The 26,031-nt window shown below is 36.6% G+C and overlaps 1 protein-coding gene across 13 annotated transcripts in view; it reads left to right on the top strand.

Annotated features, from left to right (window-relative positions):
• The window catches only part of LOC132132256 (neurobeachin-like), a 120,455-nt gene that overhangs the window by 68,463 nt on the left and 25,961 nt on the right, over positions 1-26,031 (top strand). For all 13 annotated transcript variants that reach the window (XM_059544617.1, XM_059544610.1, XM_059544611.1 and 10 more), the window contains exons 7-22: positions 2,876-2,995; positions 3,392-3,538; positions 10,126-10,323; positions 10,731-10,864; positions 13,165-13,273; positions 13,721-13,873; positions 15,863-16,031; positions 17,940-18,019; positions 19,429-19,491; positions 19,838-19,935; positions 20,430-20,522; positions 21,717-21,825; positions 22,409-22,490; positions 22,617-22,740; positions 24,093-24,285; positions 24,615-25,634. In XM_059544617.1, the coding sequence (XP_059400600.1) occupies positions 2,876-2,995; positions 3,392-3,538; positions 10,126-10,323; positions 10,731-10,864; positions 13,165-13,273; positions 13,721-13,873; positions 15,863-16,031; positions 17,940-18,019; positions 19,429-19,491; positions 19,838-19,935; positions 20,430-20,522; positions 21,717-21,825; positions 22,409-22,490; positions 22,617-22,740; positions 24,093-24,285; positions 24,615-25,634 (2,892 nt within the window). The remainder of the gene's footprint in view (positions 1-2,875; positions 2,996-3,391; positions 3,539-10,125; positions 10,324-10,730; positions 10,865-13,164; positions 13,274-13,720; positions 13,874-15,862; positions 16,032-17,939; positions 18,020-19,428; positions 19,492-19,837; positions 19,936-20,429; positions 20,523-21,716; positions 21,826-22,408; positions 22,491-22,616; positions 22,741-24,092; positions 24,286-24,614; positions 25,635-26,031) is intronic.

Below are 26,031 nucleotides of genomic sequence, written 5' to 3' on the forward strand. Positions count from 1 at the left end.
CTAACTTTGATTTTAAACTTCTGATCTAAATTGTGATGCGTAGTGGCCTGTAAACCTAGCAGCAACATAGTTATACATAAAAAAACACTTAAAAAACCTTAAAAGCCATTGCAATCTAGAACTCTACATATCGTTTCTTGGATATTTTTGGGTAATTGTGTAGTTTTACTTGTGCAGACCCATACATAATATGGAAATCCACATTATTTAAATGCATGTAATTGATCGTTATTGCTAAAAGTTCATCCTTGCAGAAGTTTAAAAGTAACATGTCTTTTTATTTATCTATTTTTATCGAAATGCCATAACTCTCTGATGATATGGTAATATGATCAAATTGATACTAGGGTAAAGAAAAGCATGGAATCATAGTGTAACTGCTTCAAATTGTAGCCTATATATAAAGCATTACAAGGAAAATGGAAAAACAATTTAATGGAAAAGGACTTTTTCTCATGAAATGGTAATTCAGTATAAATCTCTGAGAAGTGAATGAACAGGCTATCTGCACAGATAGGTGGATGAGCCATTAGAGGGCAGTAGCTGTGTTAAACCACACCTGTCTGTCTCTTTCGGTCTTTATCTTTGCACAAATTTGAAGGATCCACTGAGTCAGCCTTACTTGAAGCCCTTCTGACTTGTTAGCTTGTGCACAAAAGGAACTCCAGTGGGATTTATTCCCAAAACACCTCATTCCTTTTTAGCACTCAGGAGGATCTGTCTATTTAGCTCTCTTTCTCTTTCTGTGTTTTTTTTTCTCACTCAGAGTGGGCTTAAACAAAAACATCTGGTTTTTGATAACTTGGCTCCTCTTATTGTCCCGGTGGGACGTATTCTGCTCAGTCGCACGCATTGTTAAACAACAAATGAAAATAAATTTGGCAAGGGATGTTTAAATATGATACCTCATCCTGTCTGCTCACAGAGAAGGATGACAAGGGAGGGTTGTGTGCCAATTAGAATGCAAGCTACACCCCTTCACCCAGATACAGACACACGCTAGTGTAAGAAAATGTGTACTCGGCCAAACAATGATCTGCACAACTCGCCTAATTAGTCAGCACTTTGCTGTTGAAACAGTGTGTGGTGGGACAAAAGGTCTGGGTTTTAATTAACCACTTTGTTAGAGACTCTTAGATTTATAGTAAACATCCTTAGATATTAAAGAGAATAACAGGAGATCAGAGAAGATATGTGAGATGTGAACAAAAATAAATTTAACTGAATTGAACTGAGCTAAAAGATCCATCCAGAACTTAAATGGTGCAATTTTCTATTGGTCAATGGAGACCAACAGCTCAGAAGAAGATCTTGGAAATGGAGGACTACTCTAGGGCTGTTTCAAATGGTGTTTTGGGGAAATCCAAAGCCCCGTCTAGACGAAGACAACCCATTCTTGCATTTATGTAGAATCTTAACTGGCATTAAAAGCTATGAAATCTCAGTTACGGGATGGATTTTCAGTCTAGCAGATTTTGGCTTATCCTTTTTTCCCCCCGTCACCCCAGCTAATATCGCCTTACGTTTTAATAAGATGCTTCAAAGGTGGAGAGGATATTTGGGAAATTAAGTTCACACTAAAACTCCTAATTTCTGACAGGCCACACTAATATCCAGAGCTCATCCATATGGACTCCACCCTACGAGAGTTCAGTTATTTGCTTGAATTGCGGATACATGGTTGACACTTTTATGCGATCTGTGTTGTCGTGTTCCTTACTGGAGCGCTTTCAAGCATCAGGGCTATGATCTTTAATTCATATGCCAAAACTGCTTTTAGCATTGCTGCCATCAAACAGAATGAGTCTGTTTCAGTAAATTTAGCTCCTGGTTTAGAAGCATGTAATGAGATGATGTTTTATGTGCCTGATCTAAAAACTGAACCATTTTAATTTTGGGGCCGGGTCATTTCTGCAGAATTTTCTTGGTCCAAAGCTTGAAAGATTGGTTCAGTATTACAGTATTTAAGCCCTATATGTAGAATGGCCACAGTTAGCACAGAAAATAAATTCCCTCGTTCCATTGCGTTAACAATAATGAAGTGGATGTCAATGGGCCAAGGCATTACAGAGGGTTTTTCTTTTGTTAAAGTGCCTCGTATTTAATTTGCTTGTTTTTGCAAATAATTACATTTTGCTGTAATTGATGCTGTCAAGTCAAGACTAGTAGATAATTTATTATTATAAATTAAAAAATAAATGCAGAATTTAGAAAATTAACTTTTTTTAAATCGAATTTAAAAATCACTTGGTTGCATCGGCCAGGCAATAACATAAACTAATAATAAATAAATAAAAATAAGAAGGGGCAGAAGGCCAATGAAAACCAATCCGAACCTAGTGATTTGCATAATTCTGTGGACAAAATGGTCTGTCTGAATCATGAAATTCATGGTTTTGTGTATTTATTTGCACAGAAAATGAAATGTTCCAAAACAGGAGTTTTTCAAGATGCAGACTGATCCTTTCATCCATGGAATTCTGAGGGCAAAATGTCCAAATTACATGATGTTATCTTAAATGTGCAAGATATAAACTCATAATTACAATAAATAAAGTTAGAATTGTTTGCTATGAATAAGAAATTTTGAGTAAAATGTCCAAATTATAAGATGGTAAATCAAAATTGTGAGATAAACTCATAATTGAAAAAAGAGAGGGAAAAAAGTTAGAATTCTGAGATATAGACTCAGAATTGTGAGAAATATAGTCCTAATTGTGAGATTAAAAAGTTGCGATTTTATTTTTTTTGTTGTTGAAATGGGCTTTCATAAAGAACTCTTTGCTACTTCACCTTTAAGACTTTTACATATGCTTGGCTGAGTGAGCAGTGTGAATACTGAATGCCTGTTTCTACTTCCTGTCCTCTTCTACAGTGGTACATGATCAGCATAGTCCACATCTACAACCGTTGGAGGAATAGTGAGATCCGGTGCTATGTCAACGGCCAGCTGGTTTCCTACGGTGACATGGCATGGCACGTCAACACCAATGATGTAAGTGTTTGTGCGGCTAGCAGCTTTGGGGATCTTTCCAGTGCTTTTACATTCTCATTCATTTTCATAAACAGCCTCAAGAAGCACATGATCATCTCAGCATTGCCAAAATCAACTTTGCACCTCATAAGTCCAAATGATGCAATTAGATAAGCACTTGTCTCTGTAGATCAAAGGGATATAGATTAGCCATAGTACATCTTTTTTCCTTAGGCAAACCTTTATAGTACATTGCATATAAACTAGCTTTAATAATTCAGAACAAGATGACCAGAAGATAGCAAGTAAACAGCTCCAGAGGGCCTTTTCAGAAAACTCTCAAACTATAAAAGCTCTACTTTTGGTATCTTTATCTTTATTCTTGATGATCTCCTCTTCCTCTCTCCCTTCCTGCAGAGTTATGATAAATGTTTCCTGGGCTCTTCAGAGACTGCGGATGCTAACCGTGTGTTCTGTGGGCAGCTCGGAGCCGTCTATGTCTTCAGTGAAGCACTGAACCCGGCACAGATCTTTGCCATTCATCAGCTCGGGCCTGGATATAAGGTATAAATCCTGAGATCACTTTTGAGAGAGTCTGAATGTGCATTGGTTGTACAGGTTGGGTGTTATGCAGCTGTGGGATATTCTTCCACCTTTGCTGCTCGACTGTTGAAGTACAAAGTTGGCATTTTGTGTTTGACTGAACATTCTGTACTGAGAACATTCAGATGGATTAGTTCTGAAACATAAAAACTCTCTTCCTGAACTCTACCTCAGTGTCTGCCGTCTACACTCTCTACGGTAGTGTGTGTATTAAAATTAAACCTTTTAAGTGATTTGAATACACCACTCCAATGTGGCATCTCAGAGGAAGACAAAGGATGATTTAGTGTTGTAATTGTTAACTGCAACTAAAACTATTCAAATTGGTTTTGTTATCTGAAGCAAAGCTGAAATAAAATAAAACATGAATATTAGATGAAAAACTTGCATGAAATGTTGCCTTGGCTATTAACTGAAGTTCCAAAATGACTAAAATGAAAACTTCAAATAATTTTAAGATACCAGTAAATGGAAATGTAAAAACAAGTAATAATAAAACTGACAGAAGCACATAATAAAAAAAAATACTAAAAAAAGACTAAACTTACAAAAAATACTATTATAGTACATGTAAAACTACTAAAATAAGTTTGGCATTTGCCCATATTGCTAAACTAATGATGCAATATGCTGCAAAAATGAATAAAAAAAATGATGGAGCTATTCTATACTGTTAACTGTCAGTATTGAATGGAGTATGAAGGTTCATATAAATGTAGTGCTTTGACTTTGTTCCCTATCTTGGATGTTTTGTTTGAAGCATTGCATTCTGGGATTGTTTTATCTGCAAAGAGTACAATGGTAATTTCAGGATTTCATAAACTCTAAGAATATGGAATTTCAAAAGTGTGATTTCCATGCCTAGAACTATACTGGAAATTTTGTCAAATTTTCAAAGGTCATGGAAACTTCATGAAAGTTTTTCTAGTTATACTCATAATTTTATGTCTTTGAATAGAAATTACACTTTGTGACTGTTATCTGTTGCCAAAACTTTAGAAAAGCTGTCAGGAAGAATATGAACTAGAGAGCGAATGTGTTTTAGCTTCCAGATGGACTGTTGTGTTGTGTTTCAGTTCTCTGCGAGTAGTTGAGTGAACGGACATTGGGGCAGTCCGTGTCTAAGCCTGAGACAACCCTTCCTGAAACATGGGCTATGCTAAAGTACTTTCTCATTACACCGGCTCTACATTTCCCTGACAGATCTGTTAATAATACCTGATGTTCTTCTCTCTTCTCTCTTTCTCGTTCATTAACCTCACCTCTCTCACCTCTCAGGCGCACGTGGGGCTGATTGCTGCTTCTGCTTCTGCTTCAGTGTTTATGCTAAAGCAGCACTTGACATAAATGAACCCTTAAAAAACTTTTCAGTACAAAAACTGGAAGAAGAGAGGAGGATAGATGGGTGATATTAATCGCTGTCTTGTCTTTCTGGTTGACCAAGTAATGGTTGTTTCAGAGAGGAGCATTGAGCGGAAATCCAAGCCATCAAGTTAGATTTTTCTCCCTTAACTAAAAAAATCAGCCACAGAATTTTTCTCTCCAGCCAAGCATGAGACTCCCTAATTTAAGATAAAGCTCTCAGAGAGCATGCGGATAGGGTTTGTTTACCCAGGTCAGATGATCTGATGATTATAAGCAGGGGTGCACATAAGTGGTCCGCAGGTCTGCATGCGCGACTAAAATAAAAAATGCATTATATAAATGTTCTGACAGCGCATATGCGTACCGACATGGTTGACAGCTGTTAATACACAATTACCATTTTAGATCACAAACTGTACTATATAAGTTTTATTTTCAACCTAAAAGCATAAATCATGCCGTTTTCAAAGCACAATGCAAAACTGTGACATTCATCCACTGACGCTCTTTAATCAGCAGTGGTGCTAAATCAGGAAGCGCGTATACTTACTTGCCGGCAACCTGCCAAAACAAAAGCCTGCTGATTTTAAGTTTGAATATGATGAAAACACTTTTATTTATTTATTCTTAGGCGCTTTTATCCAAAGCGACTTAAAATTGGGGAATACATAAAGCGATTCTTCTTAAAGAGGCAAACAAAGAGGTAGTAGTAAATATTAGCATTTTATTTTTAAGTTTACTATAAAATAAATCTATTTGTATTTAACGCTAGGACTGCCTTTTATTTTTAATAATATCATCACACACTATAATTTAGTTTATTGACTATTATTTTATACAAAAAAAACCTAAATAAATAAAGTGCAATAATATTATAACTATTATTAAATTTTTTTTTTTGTTATATTTAATGGGTCACACTATATGCAGTGTGAGGACCAAACCAAATCTCCAGGTTCTCTTATGAGAACCAGGCTGAAAAAATGATGTGCACCCCTGATTATAAGCAGCTTTTGTGTACTTGAGTCATTGTGGTACATTACAGGTAAACAGACGATGATGATTAATCCCATCTCTCAGTGCTGATCTCTGTGTTGTTTTTGCATCAGGCAAAGCTCAGCTTGTTTAGGCTGCTGGTAAAGCTTGTGTATGTGCACTGTATTTTACTACTTGGATTAAAATATGAATTTGAATTAAAAATGGATTTAATTATGGTTGTTTAAAATGTATCTTAATATATTGAATATCACCATCAAAAATTTTGATATTAAAAAAATATTTTTACGTATCACTTTTAGGATAGTCAGGTTGTTAACAAGATTGTGATTATGAGCCCAACCAGCAGGTTAAAGAGAGATCATGAGTTCATTAGGCAGTGTTCATTCTTCATTTAATCAGAGTATTAAAAATGAAAGCAAACTCTCCTTCTCTGTTTCTCTCTATTTTGGCACAAAGAGTTAACCTCATCTGGATTATTGAGGGATCTTTAATTATTAATCCATGTACCCACATGACTAAAAGTTCCTCTGCGCCTGATTGCAGCTCACTCCAGCTATAGAAGAAAAATAGAAGAAGAGAGTGTGGATTATTCATGGGCTGTGTGTATGTGTGTTTGTCTGATGAGTGTGTGAAGCTCTGATGAGGCCTGATGTATGCAATGAATGTTTTACATTATTGATATAAAACTTGATGTGGATTTTTTTATGTAATCATCATTTACAGTTCTTGTTAAGCCACTGCTTTATTTTTACTAGTCACTAGTACAAGCTAACCTTGTGCACAAAAACATGCAAATGCAACAAGGCTGCATTTATTAGATTGAAATATAGCAAAACATTTTTGTTTTGAAATATTATTAGAATTTGATATAATATTATAATTGTTTTCTATTTTAAAATGTCATTTTTTGCTGTGATGCAAAGCTGAATTTACAGCATCATTAAATTAGTTTTCAGTGTCACATCATCCTTCAGAAATCGTTCTAATATGCTGATTTGGAGCTTATAAATGTATTTACTGTCACTTTGGATCAATTTAATCTATCCTTGTTGAATAAAATTATTAACGTCTTGAAAATAAATTTAAAGTATGCAGCATGTAGCAATAAAGGTTGCAGATACTAGAAACAATATACAATATTTCTGTCACATGACCTCATTGCATGTTCAGTTCATCCTCTTGTATATGAAACAGTTTGTATTATGCAAAGATGAAATTTCAAGCAGTAGTATGCTAGACTCTTGTCACATGACCTCAGTCGATTGCATGATGGAACAAACAATCTGATGAATACCAATCTTGCATTGTCAATTTAATCTATGTGAAAATGTCAACTTTTGGGAGTCTGATGAAATAATGAGTCAGGGATGGTAGGAATTATTGCTTGGTCAAACTTGAAATAAAGGTCAGGTGTAGTGCAGCGCATTGCATTCTGGGATTTAATGTAGAGTATCTTCAGTTTATTGCATATATATTGCACATTTCTACAAATATAGCAAGGCATTCATGCATACAGAAAATTTACAGGTGCAAACATAGTACACATGCTGAATGCAGGCATAGTACACATATTGCATAATACAAAACTAGTATAAATAGAATGATTGCATGCCATGCAGAGACATATGAAGCCAATTTTTTTTACATGCATGTGTGTCTAAAGCTCATTTGTGTCCTTACCTGTCTGTTTGTCTGTGAAAGTCTGGGTGTAAGTGTGTGTTGCTGCTGTGGTCTCTGTACCAGAGGAAGTCCAGATGTCTGGTCAGCATGTGACAGCCAACAAGCTGCTCTCTGGCTGTGTGTTGCCGTTGTAATTAGCATGTGAGGTATGGGGCACTTGGCATTGTCAAAAAGAGAGCCGTCTGGACCGGCGACTGTGTGTGTTTCTAAATTATATAGATTACGAAAGTGTATGAAAACTCTTCTTAATTCCAGTGCGGTTAGTCTCTGTCTCTGCCGCTGGTGCAGCTGTCCTCTCATGGGATTGCGAGGAGCAAAAGAGAGAGAGAGACAGCAAGGGAAAAGTGTGCTAGCTTTGCAGCATGGACTATGAGCCATAGGCTGTGTCGAAGCAGTGACCCGTTTCCCAGACAGCTGCTTGAGTTTGACGGTGCTCCTGTGTCCTCTGTGACGGAGAAGATGAATGCCACGTGAATGTGCCGGAACACTAGGCTAGATTACATATTGTGCTCACGCCGACTGACTGCATGACCATGTTAATGGTCTCTTTCTCCATTTGCATAGTGTTTGTAATACTGAACTGCTTTTTATTGGATGTTCTCAGGTTGGTCAATAATAGAGATGATTCCTGTTGGTGGATTTGATCGTCATAAAACAACCAGCTAGTCAAATAGTCAGTTGAGTGTTATATATTTTTATACTGTTTGTTTATTGTGTACATAGTTTTTGTACTTTAGATACATATATATTTTTTTATATTTAAAATGTATTTTTAGTTTTGATGCTTTAATTAGCATGCTAACGGCATGCTGTGCTTGAGATGTTTATTATTTATGTTTCAACATCAGCAAAGAAAGTTGTATTTGAGAAAAATGTTAGTATATTTTCGTGAAACTTTTATGAAAACATTTATTTAATGTTTGTTTGTAGAGTTATATTATTATTTGAATAGTTTATATAGTTATTTATTTATTTATAATCTTGTTGTCCTTACCTATTGCCCTAATCTAAAACCTGCGAATTTTGTTGGCTATTTGAAAAAAATTTGGGTCCTCTTTTGTATGTCACTTTGGATTAAAATTTTTGCAAAATGCATACATATAAATAGTTATTATTATTATTTGTATAGTTTATTTTAGTTTTATTATTTGTAAAGTTATTATTACAATTTACCTTTTATATTTTATTATTTATTTTAGGTATATTTTAGATATAATTATTGTTGTTTTACATTTGTATATATTTTTAGTTTTGATGCTTTAATGAGTGTGCTTATAGTATGCTGTGCTTTAGCTTTTAGACTCTGCACGATAGACCCTCTCGTGCTGTTCTTAATAATCTTCATAAATAACAGAAGGATAGGATATGTTCCTGTTTCGAGAGCTAGTTAAACTTAAACTAATTGTGTATGTGTGTGTATTTTGGTCTGGGGTGCAGGGGCGAGGCAGGGTCTGGTAGATCAGGTTAGATTCTGCGTTCAGTGCCAGTCAGTGTGTTGCTAAGTGGACACATTGGCAGCAGGCCTGAGGAAGCTGCAGTGAATCAGAGTGCTAGTGCAAGGGTTTATTTGCATCTTACAGTTTTTAAAAATTGCTCTGTGTGTGTGTGACTGTTTATGCTGCTCTCATTTCTAATGCGTCTGTCCTTTCTGTTCAGAAATCCTGCTGCAGGCTCATGGGGCAATTAGATGTTACAGATATTACTACTAGATATATTACCATTTATTTTACGGTTTATTGTGTATTTACTAGTGTTTAATTATTTATTCCAACACTGTTGAATAGGACACAATAAGACTAAATACATATATAATGGGGTAAATGGGGTCAGTTTCGATGTTATATGTCTTTAAATTGGCCATCTTATTCCCATGACCCTGCATAAGTTAAAAATAGGTGGATGGATGTGTTTATTGCATCCTACATTTTTTTCTAAATTGCACATTGACTTTACACTTTAAATGTATTTGTCTAAAACACTTACATAAATGCAGTTCACTGTGTTATATACTGAGAAATATTTCTGACCATTCTGTACTTTATACAAAATCTTATGGAAACAAAGCAAATCAAATGGTGAGTTTAAATTCCTGTCATGCACGGTCAGGAAATGCTGCATGATCTTATGCAAGTCCCTGATTCACTCCCTCAGTTGAGTAGATCACTAGTGGCACAAAGCGCTTTACTTGAGAGATTTTTTGCGGATACATGCACATTTACACACACATACACACTCACACAAATGTTTAACACCATTAGTGAAATGGCACATTTCAGCAGCCAGAGCTTCATTAACATAATGTACGCCAGTGTGTCTGGCTGCTCTGCGCCTCAGTAATTAGCGCTTTGTTGTTATTATTATTATTATCAGTACTCTATGATGTGGCCAAGTCCCTGGTGCTTTCCACGAGTCCGCTGCCAAGAGAGACTGAAAGAGAAGCAAAATTTGAGAGAACTTCTTTTGAAGGATGTGTTCACTTCATTTGTGTTTCTCTGTCTTTACAGAGCACGTTTAAGTTCAAGTCGGAAAGCGACATCCACCTGGCCGAGCACCATAAGCAGGTTATGTATGATGGGAAGTTGGCCAGCAGCATTGCCTTCACCTACAACGCTAAAGCCACCGACGCACAGCTGTGCCTGGAGTCCTCGCCCAGGGAAAACCCCTCCATATTTGTGCACTCGCCACATGCCCTGATGCTGCAGGTTGCTTTTTACTCTCACACAACATATCATGTGTATATCTGCTGTTTAGTGATTACTGGGGGATAAATGGGCTACAAAACTGAAAAAATATTTATGTAAGGTATGCGAAAAGTGTGTTTTGATATAAAAAAAAACATTCTATTTAATCACACATGTATTAAATGAATTTGCTGTTTTTTCATTACCTACTTAAAATGAGGCCATTTAGTTAAAAATCACAACTAATATCTTTATAAGAGTGATGGCGTTGATGTATCATGGTTGTAACAGAAAATATATGCACATATTGTGACACAACATGCAGCTTATTATCATCATACAACGAATTATAATTGTATACTGTATATATGATGCATTATGACCATCTATGAAAGTTTGCAAGTGTGCATTTTTGCTCGTGTATGCAGGATGTGAAGGCCATCGTCACTCACTCCATCCACAGCGCCATCCACTCTATTGGAGGAATCCAGGTTCTCTTCCCGCTTTTCTCACAGTTGGACTACAGGCAACCCAATGACAGCCCTGTGGAGACGACTGTCTGGTGCGTATTGAAATGAAAGCTATTTATAATGTTACAAAAGAGGGAGTTTTTCAGAAACCTGTTTGAAAACAGTAATTATTTGCATTGTAAATGTTACAGTAATGTCTGCATTGCCCTCTCTAGGCCCTAAGTCCAAAGCTTCTAGTCTTCTAGTTTTGTAAATAGAGTGTGACGGAGAGAGCGTGGGATTTTGAGAGATTCATACCATTCTTGTTCAGATAGACTCTCGGATTCAGAGAGACCCCTCAAAGTAGTTTGGCCTTAGCCTCATTTGTCAGGTCATTGTGTAGTTTTGCTCATTGAGTAGTGAGCTGGCAGGCATAATCAGCCATCAATCAGAAATCTGTGGGGTATTGATCAGTGGTAATGTTCCCCGCTGGGATTTATTGTCTGTGGGGAGATGGGTGAGGTCATCGGCCCATCCGTCAGCTTATGGCAGTTTAGAAATAAAAAAGAGACACTGAGGATTTCATCTGCAATCGCACTGTTTTAACTATGTCATTTAAGAAACTACTCCAATTCATGTTTGCTAGAATAATGATATTGCTTCTAGGAAGGAGAACCATCAGTGTGTGTGTGTGTGTGTGTGTGTGTGTGTGTGTGTGCATGTGCGTGTGTACATTTTTCTTGCCCTTGAGGTGTCCTTAAACATTAGGCTACGATAAGAAATGTACACTCTTGACTTGTGCTGGTATTCGGTAATGCGATATATTGCGGTGATTAATATGCACGATATTGTTATCGTGGGCACTTTTAAATACCGTGAATAAATATACATCACAAATTATTCCGAATTTGGAATGCATTTCAAGAATAGTATTCCCATCAGCTGCTTAAAATGCACAACATCGCTGTATGCTGCTTGAAAGAGCGCATGTGCTCTGATGTAAACAAGCATGCATGAGAAGCACATGGAGGAACACGTGAGAGACACGCTGAATGAAAGCACATTCACTCTCTGACAGCAGATGGCGCTAAAATGCAGCCCTTACCCTGTAAACACAGTAAATAAAGCAGCTGTTACTTTCTAAACCATAAATAATCTTAAATAACCATTCAGATTTGTGTTTTCCCTATGGTGTTTATTACAGAGCAAACTACTGAAATATTTAGACTTAATAGGCTATTTATCTTCAAACATTCATTTTTTATTTATTTTTTAATCTGGACTACAAACGCCCTAGATATTGTTTGAAAGTGTTTTGATCTTTTATTGTTCATTCACACTTTACATTATGGCTTCATTAGTTAACATAAACTGCCAATGAAAAAATTATTCTGAACATTCATTTATCTTAGGTATTCCAATATTTAATAACACATTGTTAAAATTGAAAGTTGCAACTGTGTTATTTAATGAGCTAACATGAACTAAGACTTGTATTTTTTGACAAAGATTAATAACTTCTATTAATTTACTTCTATAGTAAATGTAGCTATTGCTCATTGTTTAGCTGTGCATTTATTGAATGAGCACTATGCGATGTCCAAACTGATTACACTGTATTTTATGTATTGCACGGTATTTTATGTAAAATCATTTTCTATTTTTAAACTGTCTTAAATTCATTTTAAGTCAATTTTTTTAATCATTTTCATTTTCAAGTTCTTAAATTGCTTGTTTTATTTTTGTGATTATTTTTCTTCATGACTTTTTTTTTTACTTTCTTTTTGAATTACCTTTGTGTACGAAATGTGCTATATAAATAAACTTGCCTTGCCTTGAATGTTAATGCATTAACTAAGGTTAACTAATGAGGTCTTATTGTAAAGTGATACCTATTGGTCTTTATAGTTCTTTTGCACTTTAATGTGTAAAACATTTAACTTTTATATATTTTTCTGTATTGCTTTGTTTAAAATTTTTGTTATAAGAAAAAAAGTTATTTAACCTGTTATACTGTATTATGACCACTTTTTTAAAACAAAATTTCAATACCGTGATAATACCGTATACCGTGATAAAAACATTATCAATTAATCGCAACAGGAAAATTTGATACCGGCATATCCATAGTACACTCTTAAAAATAAAGGTTCTTTAATGACATTGATGGTCATATGAACAACCATTAACATCCTTGGAACCTTGATAAACAATTCTTTAGATTATAAAATGTTCTTCACACTAAGAAAAAATGGTTATTTTATGAAAACCCTCTTTTTTTTTTTTTTTTTTTTTTTTTTTTATATATAAAACCCTAACGCTTTGTATCCTGATCCCATTCTCTCACAAATGCTACATATTTAAATGTGTGTGTGTATATATATGTATATCTTTTTTTTTTTTTTGCTTGCAGTGCCACTCTCCTCGCTTTTCTAGTGGAGTTGTTGAAGAGTTCAGTAGCCATGCAAGAGCAGATGTTGGGTGGAAAAGGCTTCCTTGTTATTGGCTATTTACTGGAGAAGGTAAGAAAGTCATCCACTGTTTTTTTTTTTATTATTATTATTAATAAAAGTCAGTTAATCATAAATTAGAAGTTGTCTTTGGCCAAAATTGTGTCAGATTCACATGAGCAGAGGTTGCAGACATTGACTATTTATCATTTTAATCAATATTTTAATTGAAATAGTTAAGATTATCAGAGCCATGTCTTAGTGGATAACACACATGCTCTAGACACACTGAGCTGCAGCACTTGTTCAGGAGATGTAGGATTGAATCCAGCTCGCGTTGTGGCCCTATCCAATAACCAGAATTTTCTGTCCTCTAGTTTCTATAAATTAATAAAACATGTCAAAAGCCTGAAACACACTGTCTGTCTCGCTCTGCTGTGTCTCTCACTTTCTCTGTCTGACACTTGTCTCTCTCTCTCTCTCTCTCTCTCTCTCTCTCTCTCTGTCTTTCTTCATTAGTCTTCTCGGGTGCACATCACCAGGGCAGTTTTGGAGCAGTTTCTGTCATTTGCCAAGTATCTAGATGGGTTGACTCACGGAGCTCCTTTACTGAAGCAGCTGTGTGATCACGTTTTGTTTAATGCTGCCATCTGGATCCATACACCAGCTAAGGTGAGCTTGTCCCACACAAGCTAGAAATGTAAAGATACAAAAAAAAACAAAAAATAACAAAAAAAAAACTATTTCAAAATATTGAAGTAGTTTACACTAACTTTCATAAAGTCAGTTTGAAAGAAGTCTCTTATGCTCACCAGGGAAACTTACAGGAAATTATCACACTGTATTGATTTTCAGAGGATCAAAATTTTGAAATCTTTCAAATTAATATAATTGGATTTTTCCCGTTTGCTTCAGTAAGAGAAACTGCAATATATTTAATATATAGTGGCCCATGGACCCACCACCAAAAGACCCATTATAAGAGTATAAGTGTAAATGAGATTCTGACCCAAGCAGTCAGCTTACATTATGCACTTGTGTACGGTACTTGACTGGACAAAGCATATGCTCCTAATATTTTTATCTGTCGTGTTTGAAGTGTGTGCGTAAGCTTTGCATTCAAAGGCACTTGATCCACAAAAAGTCATGCTATAAATAAGCTTTTTCAGTTTGAGGCAGATTTCAAACTTTTCAGTGTTCTACCTTGATGTGAAAAAAAGGAATTTGTTTAAAAAATAAAACACTCATAACACCATAGCAGACACATGGCGGTGAACTTTGCTCAGGCACTGCTTATATCTTCATTAGAACATGTAAAAAGCCTAGTGTATTCAACTTTTCATTGTGAGGTCCTGGTTTTCTTGCTTTATCTTTGAACTGCTTGCGTATAAAGCTGTAATTTAGTTAGAGGGGGAAATGTCCCCGTGATATTGACCCCGAATCAGCAGGCTGGGTCAAACATGAGACTAAACACACTGATAAAACACAGCAACCTCATTAAGCCTGAGCTTAATTAGCATGTCCATGTTGATCAGTGTAAGAAATGGCTGTGTGTAAAAGTGGGATACACATGTCTGTGTGTGTGTGTTTGTGTGTGTGTGTGTGTGTATGTGTGTGAGGGTCCCACAGGGACAGCTTCATAGAATGGCTTTTTACACAGGAACAACTTTGTAAAAGGGAAAAATCAAACTCAGATGTACTGTGTTTTTCCTATTTATTTATTAACTGACACGTGAAAGGATTGTCAGTTGCTTTAGCCAAAGGAACAGTAGCGTAATATACAGTAACGTTATTTTTTTATTCAGCAAGGATGTTTGTTTAATCAAAAGTGAGAGTAAACACATTCATAATGTTACAAACATTTTCAATTGCAACTTTTTTAAAATAATGAAATTATTGTAATTATTGAATTGTCTTTACTTTTGATTAAATAAATGCAGCCTTGTTTACCATAACTTTTTTCAAAAACATTAAAAAAATTCTACCGACCCGAGACTTTTGATTGGTAGTGAAGTTGAGGATTATTTTTTGAGGTGCTACTGCATTTATAATTTAGCACTGTTTAGAGTGTATTATTGCTTTAAATATATGTATTTTATTATATATATATTTAAATATATTAATATTTGTATTTAAATTAAATTCATATTCATTATTTAAAAAAATCTATTGTAATATTAAAGACAAAATATTCATTAAAATGTTGTTTTATTACACAAATTATTTTATTAAGTATTTAATTAAATATCTTCCTTCTGCTAGAAAATATATTCCATGAAGTAGACTAACTGTACTATAGGTTATGTCATAATTACCATCATTTCGAGATATCAACTTGTAGAACTCATAATTACAACTTGTAAACTGGGAATTTTCTGTGATCTATGATGTGTACCATGTGACCACTGTACCACCTCAGATTCATTTAGCTGCTATGTTTAGGTGTTGGTAGTGTTGCCATAGAAACGGTTCCGATTAGAATGTCACATGTTGTCATCTTGAAATTATCATAATTATTACAAGGCATGAATGCAGCATATGTATTTAAGCATGGCGTTGACTCTGTATTGGCCAATCAGAATCTGGTTACAACCACTGATCTAGATCAGTGGTTACAACCCTTTCAGCCCAATTTAAATCATGTAATCCACTGTGTCTCAGGTTCAGCTTTCCCTCTACACGTACCTGTCGGCAGAATTCATTGGCACCGCCACCATTTACAGCACCATCCGTAGAGTGGGCACCGTCCTGCAGCTCATGCACACCCTCAAGTACTACTACTGGGCCAGCAACCCCATGGAAAGTAGCGGAATCACCCCTAAAGGCCTAGGTGAGTCCTCAAACATGTCTATTATTTTCTAGATTCACCACCTTGTAAACTTTACATCATACTGTACAGAATAGTTACATTGATCAGATAGTGAAATTTGCCTAAATGAAATCCCTAGATCTCATGATCATTTAGTTTTTGAACAAAACAAAATACCACAGAGGAAATAAACATGTTCTGGGAACATCTGAGCAGTTCAGAAGTCCTCACACACGCTAACCAGTATGTTGTGGCAGGGTGTGTCTACAAAAAGACAGCCAGCGATATTAAGCATGAATGAAATTTGAAACACTGCCCACTCATTTTTCTCCCCTCTGTCTCGGTCTATTTTAGTATCCTGTGCACTTTTGTTTTCTCTTGTTACTCATCTTCATTCTAAATCCGGTTTCCTCTCAACATTACTTTCTCTCTGCCTTGCTCTTCAGTGTTTTACACTTTCCATTATATTATATTATGAAGTGGATGTACTGGCCCATTTAGACAAGCCTGTAGTTGCAGTTGTTCTTCCCTTCTCTGTGTACTTCAGATAACACTGAGACTTGTGGTTGCTTATCTCTGTTAGATGCAGAGCCCGTCACCATGGCAACCCTGTTGCCCATCCCATGATGTTGCATGGGTCTGTCGCTTTGTAGATTGAGTGTGTTTGTTTCTTTGCAACCTAGCATTAATTTAGACTTCTTTTAATTTATGTTTAGCCTTACTGGGTTTTAAAAGTGATTTAAACATGTAAATGTAAATTAACAAACTTTTGGCCGACGAATAGAGTAATAATCGAATTCTAATTGCATTTCACTTAGCATTCATTTGAATATTTGTAAGCACATTTCCAACCAGAACAGTCATTGATAAATATTTTGTTATATTCTCAAGTATGCAGCAGATTTGTTATGTTAACACTGATTGATCGTCCCAACTGGCATTGCTTTGACCTTTTGGGATGCTGTAAGGTGGTCATCCTGCTGAATACTATGGGACACACATACACTGACCCAAGACAAATCTCTTCCTTCATATCTCAAGCAGAGTACAGTCTACAGCCTGTCATCAGTTCTCTCTCTGCTCCAAATCATTGCAGCTGGGAAAGGTCAAGGGATGTACCTGGCTACTAATAGACCTTGACCACGTTCATAGCGTGCAATTGTGTGTAACTACACACAGAGTGCTGAACTACAGTGCAAGGACAACAGCGCCACACACCCGATGCAGGGATGAACATGGTTTGAGATGGGGAGGACGCTGACCTGCTTCATTACGTCACACACATTTACTGAGTTTCTGCTACACTTTGGCTTTCCATACAGAGAGTGATGTCAATTTTTCATGACCGCTTTGTAACGTCTGGGCGCTGCATGCTCAATAAAAGATGAGGAGTGCTCTTGTGTCTATTTGAGAAAGATAGTGAGGGGTTGTAAAAGAGAGAGAGAAATAGGGTGGTTGTGTGGTTTGGAAATGGGGTTGGTGGTTTGTATTCCCTATGCTGCGTCTTAAGTGCTAGTTTTGTTTTTCTTGTGTTTTGTGTGTCGTTGTACTGAATTCTGTTCGAACCCTTCGCAAGAAACCTGCAGCTTTGAGTAGCGGCTTTTCCCTTGTCCATGAATTTTTTTTTCGTTTATTCATTAATAGATGAGTCACATGATTTTCAGCTGTTAGTTTTGTGAAATATTCCAAAACAGTGATATATTTTATAAAGTCAGCCCCTATAAATATGTTTTTCCAACAAGCTTAAACCGAGAATTAGGAATCAAAATGGCATAAGGCATTGTTAATTTCTCTGTTCATTGATGATGATTATTAGCATGTATATATATAAGTGTCTCACGTATATTAAACACCATACACGGGTGTTTATTAAGAGTTCAGATGTGTCTAACCGATGTAATCGCTGTAAATCACTGTGTTTTCTTACAGATGGTACACGGCCCTCTCAGAAGGAGATTATATCCCTGCGGGCGTTCATGCTTCTTTTCCTCAAACAGCTCATTCTCAAGGTGAGACCGCACAAAATCATTATAGATTTTGTTTTTTTATTGTGCCTTTTGTATTTCCTTTCAAATGAATTTGGTTGCAATTATTGATATACTACTACTTTCTATTCATCAAAAATTATATCAGAAAGGAAAAATAAATATCCCTGATGAATATTTTGTAGTTAAACTTTATAATAAAAAAAAAAACATGTGGTAACATATTCCATGTCATTTCTGCTCTGCCTTGTTATGTGCATCAGCACTTTGTTCTTCAAAACTGTTTTCATTTGACATGTAATTGCAATGATTCAGGCAGCCTGGGTAAGATGCATTAGTTCCCCAGCAGTGACAGCGAGAAGGCTCGTCTGCTTTGTTAAAATAACACAATTTATCCTCATTTTTCCCTGAAATTTGATCCAGTTTGAAAGGCAGTCATGCAGAAATTTGTTTATTTGCCTTTGTTTAAAAACAATACAGGCAGCTTGATTAGGCCAACACTGAGAAAATTGCATTATGGATCATCATTCGACACAAAGCAATGTGTTACACTCTATCTTCCTGTTTTGAGAAGCATGATGTGGTTGCCAAGCAGCACTTTTTTTTTATTTTTTATTTAGCCGCTGCCTTTTTGTTTTGTTCCTATTATATTCTGCCCCTTCCACATTTTCTTGCTTTTCTTGCAGTTATTAGCTTTGTGAGCGGCTTGTAATAGTGGCCCCAATCCATCACAAATGCCCTTCACTTCACCAAACAAAGCATTGAGACTCACGCTAACACAGTGTAATGCAGCTACCCTCAAATGTTTTCCTCTTCATTCAGAACCTTGAAAACTCCAACTTATTAAGTGTCAGTTAAGTGTCAATTATATAAGTATCAAAGTATTTGCTCAAAAGTCAAAACAGAGATGATTTTACAGCCGATGTCCATAGCATGTATGAAATACATTGCAAGACCTTTAATAAGGTGCCTTAAAAACCTTTAACTCAAGCATCAACAACGCGAATAATTAATATATACTGAAAAATGTTAAAAAAAGTGAATTTTTTGTATTATTTATTCATTTATTTATTTTTTAACAATACATTATTTTTTTATTAACAGAAGTCTTTAAATTAGGAATAATCCACAATATAGTAACTCTTGTTGTATTTTTTTTATGGTTTGGATTTTTTTATATATTTGATACACATTTCCATTACTTTTTAACATTAGCAAATTTCAGTTCAGTGATTTTTTATTTTTGTCTGCTAATGTTTTATGCCATTTTAGTCTAAGTTAAATGGACAGAAGAAAAAAAAAACTTTTAAAGGACATTTTTATCAAAAGTAAAAAAATAAACCCGTGTAAAAAATTAGATCTAGAAAAATTAGTCAAATTATAATGTGGGCCTGCATATATCTAATTTTTGTTTGCTTTTCTTTTTCTTTTAGGACCGAGGAGTAAAGGAAGATGAGTTGCAGAGCATATTAAACTACCTGCTAACCATGCATGAGGTTAAACTTTCTTTAAAAATTCTTGTCAAATTCTCTTTAGCCTTTATTGAACAAACCTTGTTCCATGTTCTTTAAGAAAACAAGCTGCTTTAATCTGTCTGGAAGGCTAAAATGTTCACTGTAGGTGATATTATCCTGAAAGCTACATTAATGCTTTGAGTCCCATGAAATTGCAGTAATGCACCATCGCTGCAGCCATTTGATTAAAAACACCAAACGGATCCTGAAAACTGCTAGTTAAGTGCAGCGTTATATAACACCCAGACATTTTGAGGGTATCTGGTGCATCCTTACAGTCTACTGTTGTTTGGTTCACTGTCTGTTTGTTCATTTTTCTCTCCGGCAGGATGAAAACATCCATGATGTGCTCCAGCTCTTGGTCGCACTCATGTCTGAGCACCCCGCCTCCATGATCCCTGCCTTCGACCAGAGGAATGGAATACGGTGAGGCCTCAGGGACAAGCGGCTCTTGCATGGTCCAGTTATGTAACTGAAATAGATTTGGTCCGTCACATCTGCATCAATCACATTCCCTCTCGCCTCACAACCCATTGCAAGGGACTTAAGTTCTTGTTTGAACTGCCTTCCCTATGAATTCACACCCTCTAGGTATCTTTATGACATCATGTAAGGCTGTCAGTCGATTCAAATATGTAATCACGATTGTTCTCATAATTTTTCATAGTTTTCCATTCAAAAATGAAAATTCTGTCATCATTTGCTCAACTTCATGTCATTCCAAATTACTTTCTTTTTTTAGTAGAAGATATTTTGAAGAATGTGGTAACCAACCAATGAACCCATGGTTTACTCCTCTCATCCGCGTCTATATTTTTCAAACTGCACAGCAAGTGAAACCACAGGATGCAAATCTGCAGTACTTCAATAATGAAACCACATTTCCAACAATTTATGTATCTCCGTTATCTACTTTTCAGAGTCATCTACAAGCTTCTGGCATCCAAAAGTGAGAGTATACGAGTCCAAGCTCTTAAAGTTCTCGGCTACTTCCTGAAACATCTGGGACACAAGTGAGTATTAATGATCAAAACATTTGTGTGAAGACCTGTATACACAAAGAAACCTCAGTAGGGATTATTCCTACTGTGCGGTTAATAGTCATGTTAAGTTTCTTCATTTCAAGTTCCTGAGCTTAAGCAGTGCATATTTCTAAAAGTCTCATAAAATACATTAGAACTTTTTATAGAAATAGTCCCTTCAATTACAGCACAGCCAGAGTTTTAGGAGTTCAAAAGGTACCGCATGGACAGAAATGACCCCGCTACATGCACCTGCCCTTTCAGGAGGGGAAAAGAGCAAATTTAGAGAATGAGTGTTCTGTAGCTGACAGGAAGTGTTTAACGCATGAGCAACTGCTGGAATATTTGTCCCGACAGTTCCTGTGTCCAGCAAGGCAGAGCTTCAGACAGTATGCTACAAAGAAAACTATTTGATATAAAAATTATTTTCACACAGAAATTGCTAGTAAATATCACAATTATTTACATTGAAATGCCAAGAAACGTCAAATTAAATGTGAAATCTCGAAGTAGAAAGACTTGAATATAAATATGAGACTGAAATAATCTTTGTTTTATTAAAAAAAAAAAATTGTGTTTTTTGTGTAATGTATTAAGGTTATCCATTATAATTCTGACATCCATTACTTTCCTGCTTAAATATAAAATCAGATTATAAAAAAACAAAACACTTGTTAACCCTTCAAATAGAATATATAAAATAAAATCTGGTTAGTGTCTTTACCCAAACTTGTTTTCCCCCCATTTTTTTTATTTATTTATTACTAATATTTAGGAAATTTTGCTTAATGTTAGACACGCCCCACATGCTGAACTGTGTGTCATTAATTAGCATATTCATTAATCATTGTGCTGTCATGTCCCCCTCCCCCTGACTGACGTGCTCGGGAACACTGATGTCTCCAAAAGGCTGTAAGAGGGCCACTGACAGCTGTGTGTTGTGTGTGTGTGTGTGTGTGTGTGTGTGTGCCCTTGAGAAGTGTGGTGTCACTTCTAATCGCATCAGTGTGCCAGTTGCATGCATCTCCTCATTGATCTTAATGGTGTGGAAGGCTGTGGGGTAAAATTGAACCAGTGAGTGAGTTTATACCTGCCTTTGGATTGTCAATGTCACTGCAAACATGACACATGTGCCTCTTATCTCACTTCCCCCTGTGCTCTGTGTGTGTGCGCGTCTGTGTGCAGAAGGAAGGTGGAGATCATGCACACACACAGCCTCTTCACATTGCTCGGAGAAAGACTAATGATGCACACCAGCACTGTGACCATCACCACCTACAACACGCTATACGAGGTATCCACTTGTCTGCACAAAACGGTTCTAGGTTAAACACTTTCTATATATAATGCATTATAAAGGTATTTCTATAACTTCTATAACTACCATGATTAATTTTTCCTAGAAGCAGAAGTGTCCAATAGCACAAAAAAAAAATATTAATGTCTGTGTAAAACGAGGGCAAAATACACATCAATGCATCTGAATAAATTGATGGTGCCATTGTAATCATTTATATTTATTAATAAATATTTATTGCCGCAGTTATTAAAACAATGAGCCACGAGGCCATGCATGCAGTGATTTTACCAAGAGTAAAAGGTTTACTAGGCATGAAAGGTGTCTGAAGCAGCTTTGTGATAAACACCATTGTTTATTAAAATGATAATAGCGATTTAGGAATATGGTGTATTAAAATAGAATATATTAAATAATTTGTTAGCAAAAATAGTATTATTTATATTCAGATATAATATTCAGGCTTCTTTGAAAGCGTTCTTTCTTAAACCTTATCTTTAATATATTTATAAGAATGATGATTATGTGTATTTGAATAACTGATTTCTGGTCTAATCGAACTGAATTTTGTCTAATGTAGATCTTAACAGAACAGGTTTGCACTCAGGTGGTGCATAAGCCTCACCCAGAACCCGATTCTACTGTCAAGATCCAAAACCCCAGTGAGTCTCTGTTGTTCATTTCTAGTTATTTTATCAGATCAATTTCAACACACATCAGATCCATGTCTAAGCTCTCATTCCTTTTTCCATTTCTCTCTCTCTCCTTTCTCGTTTTGATTTTCTCAGTGATTCTGAAGGTTGTGGCTACGCTCCTTAAAAGTTCCTCCCCCAGTACTGAGCTGATGGAAGTACGACGCCTCTTCCTGTCCGACATGATCAAACTCTTCAGTAACAGCAGAGAGAACAGGCGGTAAGCATTTATACACATTACTAAATCTGTGGGGGTTTTTTGTCTAAAGGAATTTCATGTTCTGAATGTACATTTTTTTTAATGTTAAAGCCAATAGAAGGCGATTTAGCATTGCATATCAATGAGCAAACAAAAAGGCACTTCCTCCCTTAGATTAAACACCCCTAACAAGCAAATACAAGCAAAACTAATATTTATAGATAAACATACAAAAGAATTTCAAAAGATGAATCACACACCACACAAATCCCCTCTTACATACAAACATGCCCACAGAAACCCAGACACTACAATATTTTTACACGAGCAAGCTGTATGCAAACATCAGAAGCTTTTAGCATCTCCCTCTCAGTGGGAAAGATGCTCCCTCCTATTAAATCAATTAGTGTCATAATTAATGCATTGAGGAATGAAGATTAGTAGTGGCATTCTCTCTGCATTGTTCCGTTTCATGGGCTCCTGCGGTGGCTAAGCCTGACGGTCACCTGTTGAACTCAGGTTAGCCTTATTTGCTCATTAATAAGTTTAGGTACATTGAGAGAGAGAGTGTGTGTATGTGTGTGTCTGCACACTTAATAATAAGCCCATGACGCACCATGCACCCGGGCCGACTCAGTCATCTGCTTCAATGGTTACAACTGCATACCAAAATCACAATTCATATTTTAACAGCGGTGAAGTGGGACTGCTTGTTTCTGTATTCCATAACTAGCCCAGCATTCTGAAGTGAGCAGACGTGTCTGGAATCTGAGATGACAAGAGGGAAGCAGTATTTCCAGCAAATTCCAGCAATAATAAATTGCTCCCTCCTAAGTACTTTGCATAGGCCGTTTGTTTTTTATGTGGTTCTGATGCGTTCAGCTTTTGATTCTTTAAGTTTAGATTTGATTTAGTTCTGATTACATTGAGTGAAGGTTTCAAGGTTTCCATTACTGGAACTAATTAAACATGGGGTTACGACTTACGACTATTTGAAATATTTATCAGAGCATAATTTGCATTATTTCACACACTATTAGAAAAAGCTATACAAAATAAAATCACAACATTAATGTTGAGTATGAAAAATGGATATGGATATTCTAAATGTTTAAAAGATTACATTTAACAGTGTTATTAAAGCAGTAGTGTTTTGGTTGACTTAATTGATTAACTTCAATTGAGCAATTTAAATGTAAAAAAAAAAGGAAATGAGCATGCACAATTCAGCATCTTTCGAAAACCATGTTTTCCATTAGTGTATAGCCACTGTTAAAAACAGGTGGCGTATAAATCAGTTAACATTCTGCTTGAGTGAAGTATTAATCCGTTCTATCTAAATTGGCATCATGGTGTCACTGTAATGTGTGTAGGTGTCTGCTGCAGTGTTCAGTGTGGCAGGACTGGATGTTCTCTCTGGGCTACATTAACCCAAAGAACCCGGAGGAACAGAAGATCACAGAAATGGTCTACAACATATTCCGTATCCTGCTTTACCATGCTATAAAATATGAGTGGGGAGGCTGGCGCGTGTGGGTGGACACACTTTCCATTGCCCACTCCAAGGTTAGAGCAAGCCAATCTCCAAGCTCTTTTCTTGATATATTTAGTTTCTTAAAATCACATCTAATGGTTTTAATGTATTTCTTATGTCAGTGAAGGATGAAACAGTTATTTTTACCATTTGCATTCTATGGCCTTGTCTTTTGGCCATACTAACAGTAATTGTATTTGATTTTAGCTCAACACTGATAAGACTTTTTTTTTTCCTAATTGGATAAAGTGTTGCTATGATCCATTTGTATCCATCAAATGGTGAAGATAAGATAAAAATCTGCTTGGAAAGTAGACTAACACAAAGGTAGACTAACAACTACTACTACCCACCTCTTTAGGTGACCTATGAGGCACACAAAGAGTACCTGGCAAAGATGTATGAGGAGTACCAACGACAAGAGGAAGAGAACATCAAGAAAGGAAAGAAAGGTTCTGTCAGCACAATTTCCGGCCTTTCCGCCCAACCAACCACTGTCAACGGAAACCTGGAGATCCGCGAGATCGATGACACATCTCAGACGCAAACACCAGAGAGCGAGGCAGACTATGGTGAAAACGCAGACTCTCGGAACCTGCTGGCCGAAACCAAAGGTCTGGAGGGCGAAGCCGAACGGTCAGCCACTGGGGTTCGTGTGGAAGTCCATGACTTGCTAGTGGACATCAAAGCTGAGAAGGTGGAGGCTACAGAGGTCAAATTAGACGATCTGGATCTGTCCCCGGAGGTTCTTGGAGGAGGAGGTGGCATGGAGAATGGTCCCTTGGTGGAAGTAGACTCGCTGTTAGACAGCGCCTACTGTGTAGCAGTTCACAAGCTCAATGGGAGTCTTGTCTCCAAAGACGAGGAAAGTGTTGTGGTGGGTTTGACTGAAGACGATGGGAACCTGGGTCCTCTAATCACACTGGCAGATGAAAAAGACAGCGTTCCCAGCAACAATGGCTTCCTGTTCCCTAAGGTGGATGAGAAGCTGCTTCCCTCATTGGCGTCAACAGAGCCCCTGGTGCTGCCCAGCCCTGAACAGCCCCATTGTCCAACAACTCCACACACTTCAAGCGCCAGTGATGACCTCAGCCTGCTGGCCCACATGACTTCTTGTGGTTCAGATCTGGTTCAAACCCCAAGTGGCCTAACAGAAGATGATGGGTTTAAGTTGCAGAGCTCTTTGGCGGACATCAGCACACTGGCAGAAGCCGAGGCCCAGGCTGCAGCCAGGACAGCAGAGTGCTTGGAGCAAGAGGTTGGGGAGGCCAGGGCAGGAAAGTGCGGAGGGGACGCAGCCAGCACCACTTCAGACACGGAGAGATCCGATGATGGAAAGGACAAAGAAATGAAGAAGATTCAGACTACGGCCACCACGCAGGTGCGAATCACTCGTTATATCTTTGATTTGTTTTTTTATTTCTTGTGTTTGCCCACCGATGGTAACTCTTAAAAAAGGTTTACTCACCCTCATGTTGTGCCAAACCTGTATTGACTTTCTTTTGTGGAATACAAGAAGACATGTTAGGAAGAATGGTCATGCTGTTCTTTTCCAGTGAGTTTCTAGTGAGTCTGTACACCTTGATTAGCTCGATCAGGTGTGTTTAATTTGGTCTGGAGCTAAACTCCGCTGGAAGGTGTTCCTCTAGGAGTAGGATTGGACACCCCTGGAATATACATTGACACAAATGAGATTTGAAATTTGTCGCCAAGAAGAATATTTAGAGGATGTAAAAAAAAAAAATAGTAGTAAGATGTAACATTTTTTTAAAACCTCT

This window comes from Carassius carassius, chromosome 49 (genome assembly GCF_963082965.1).
Source record: "Carassius carassius chromosome 49, fCarCar2.1, whole genome shotgun sequence".
Classification (NCBI taxonomy): domain Eukaryota; kingdom Metazoa; phylum Chordata; class Actinopteri; order Cypriniformes; family Cyprinidae; genus Carassius; species Carassius carassius.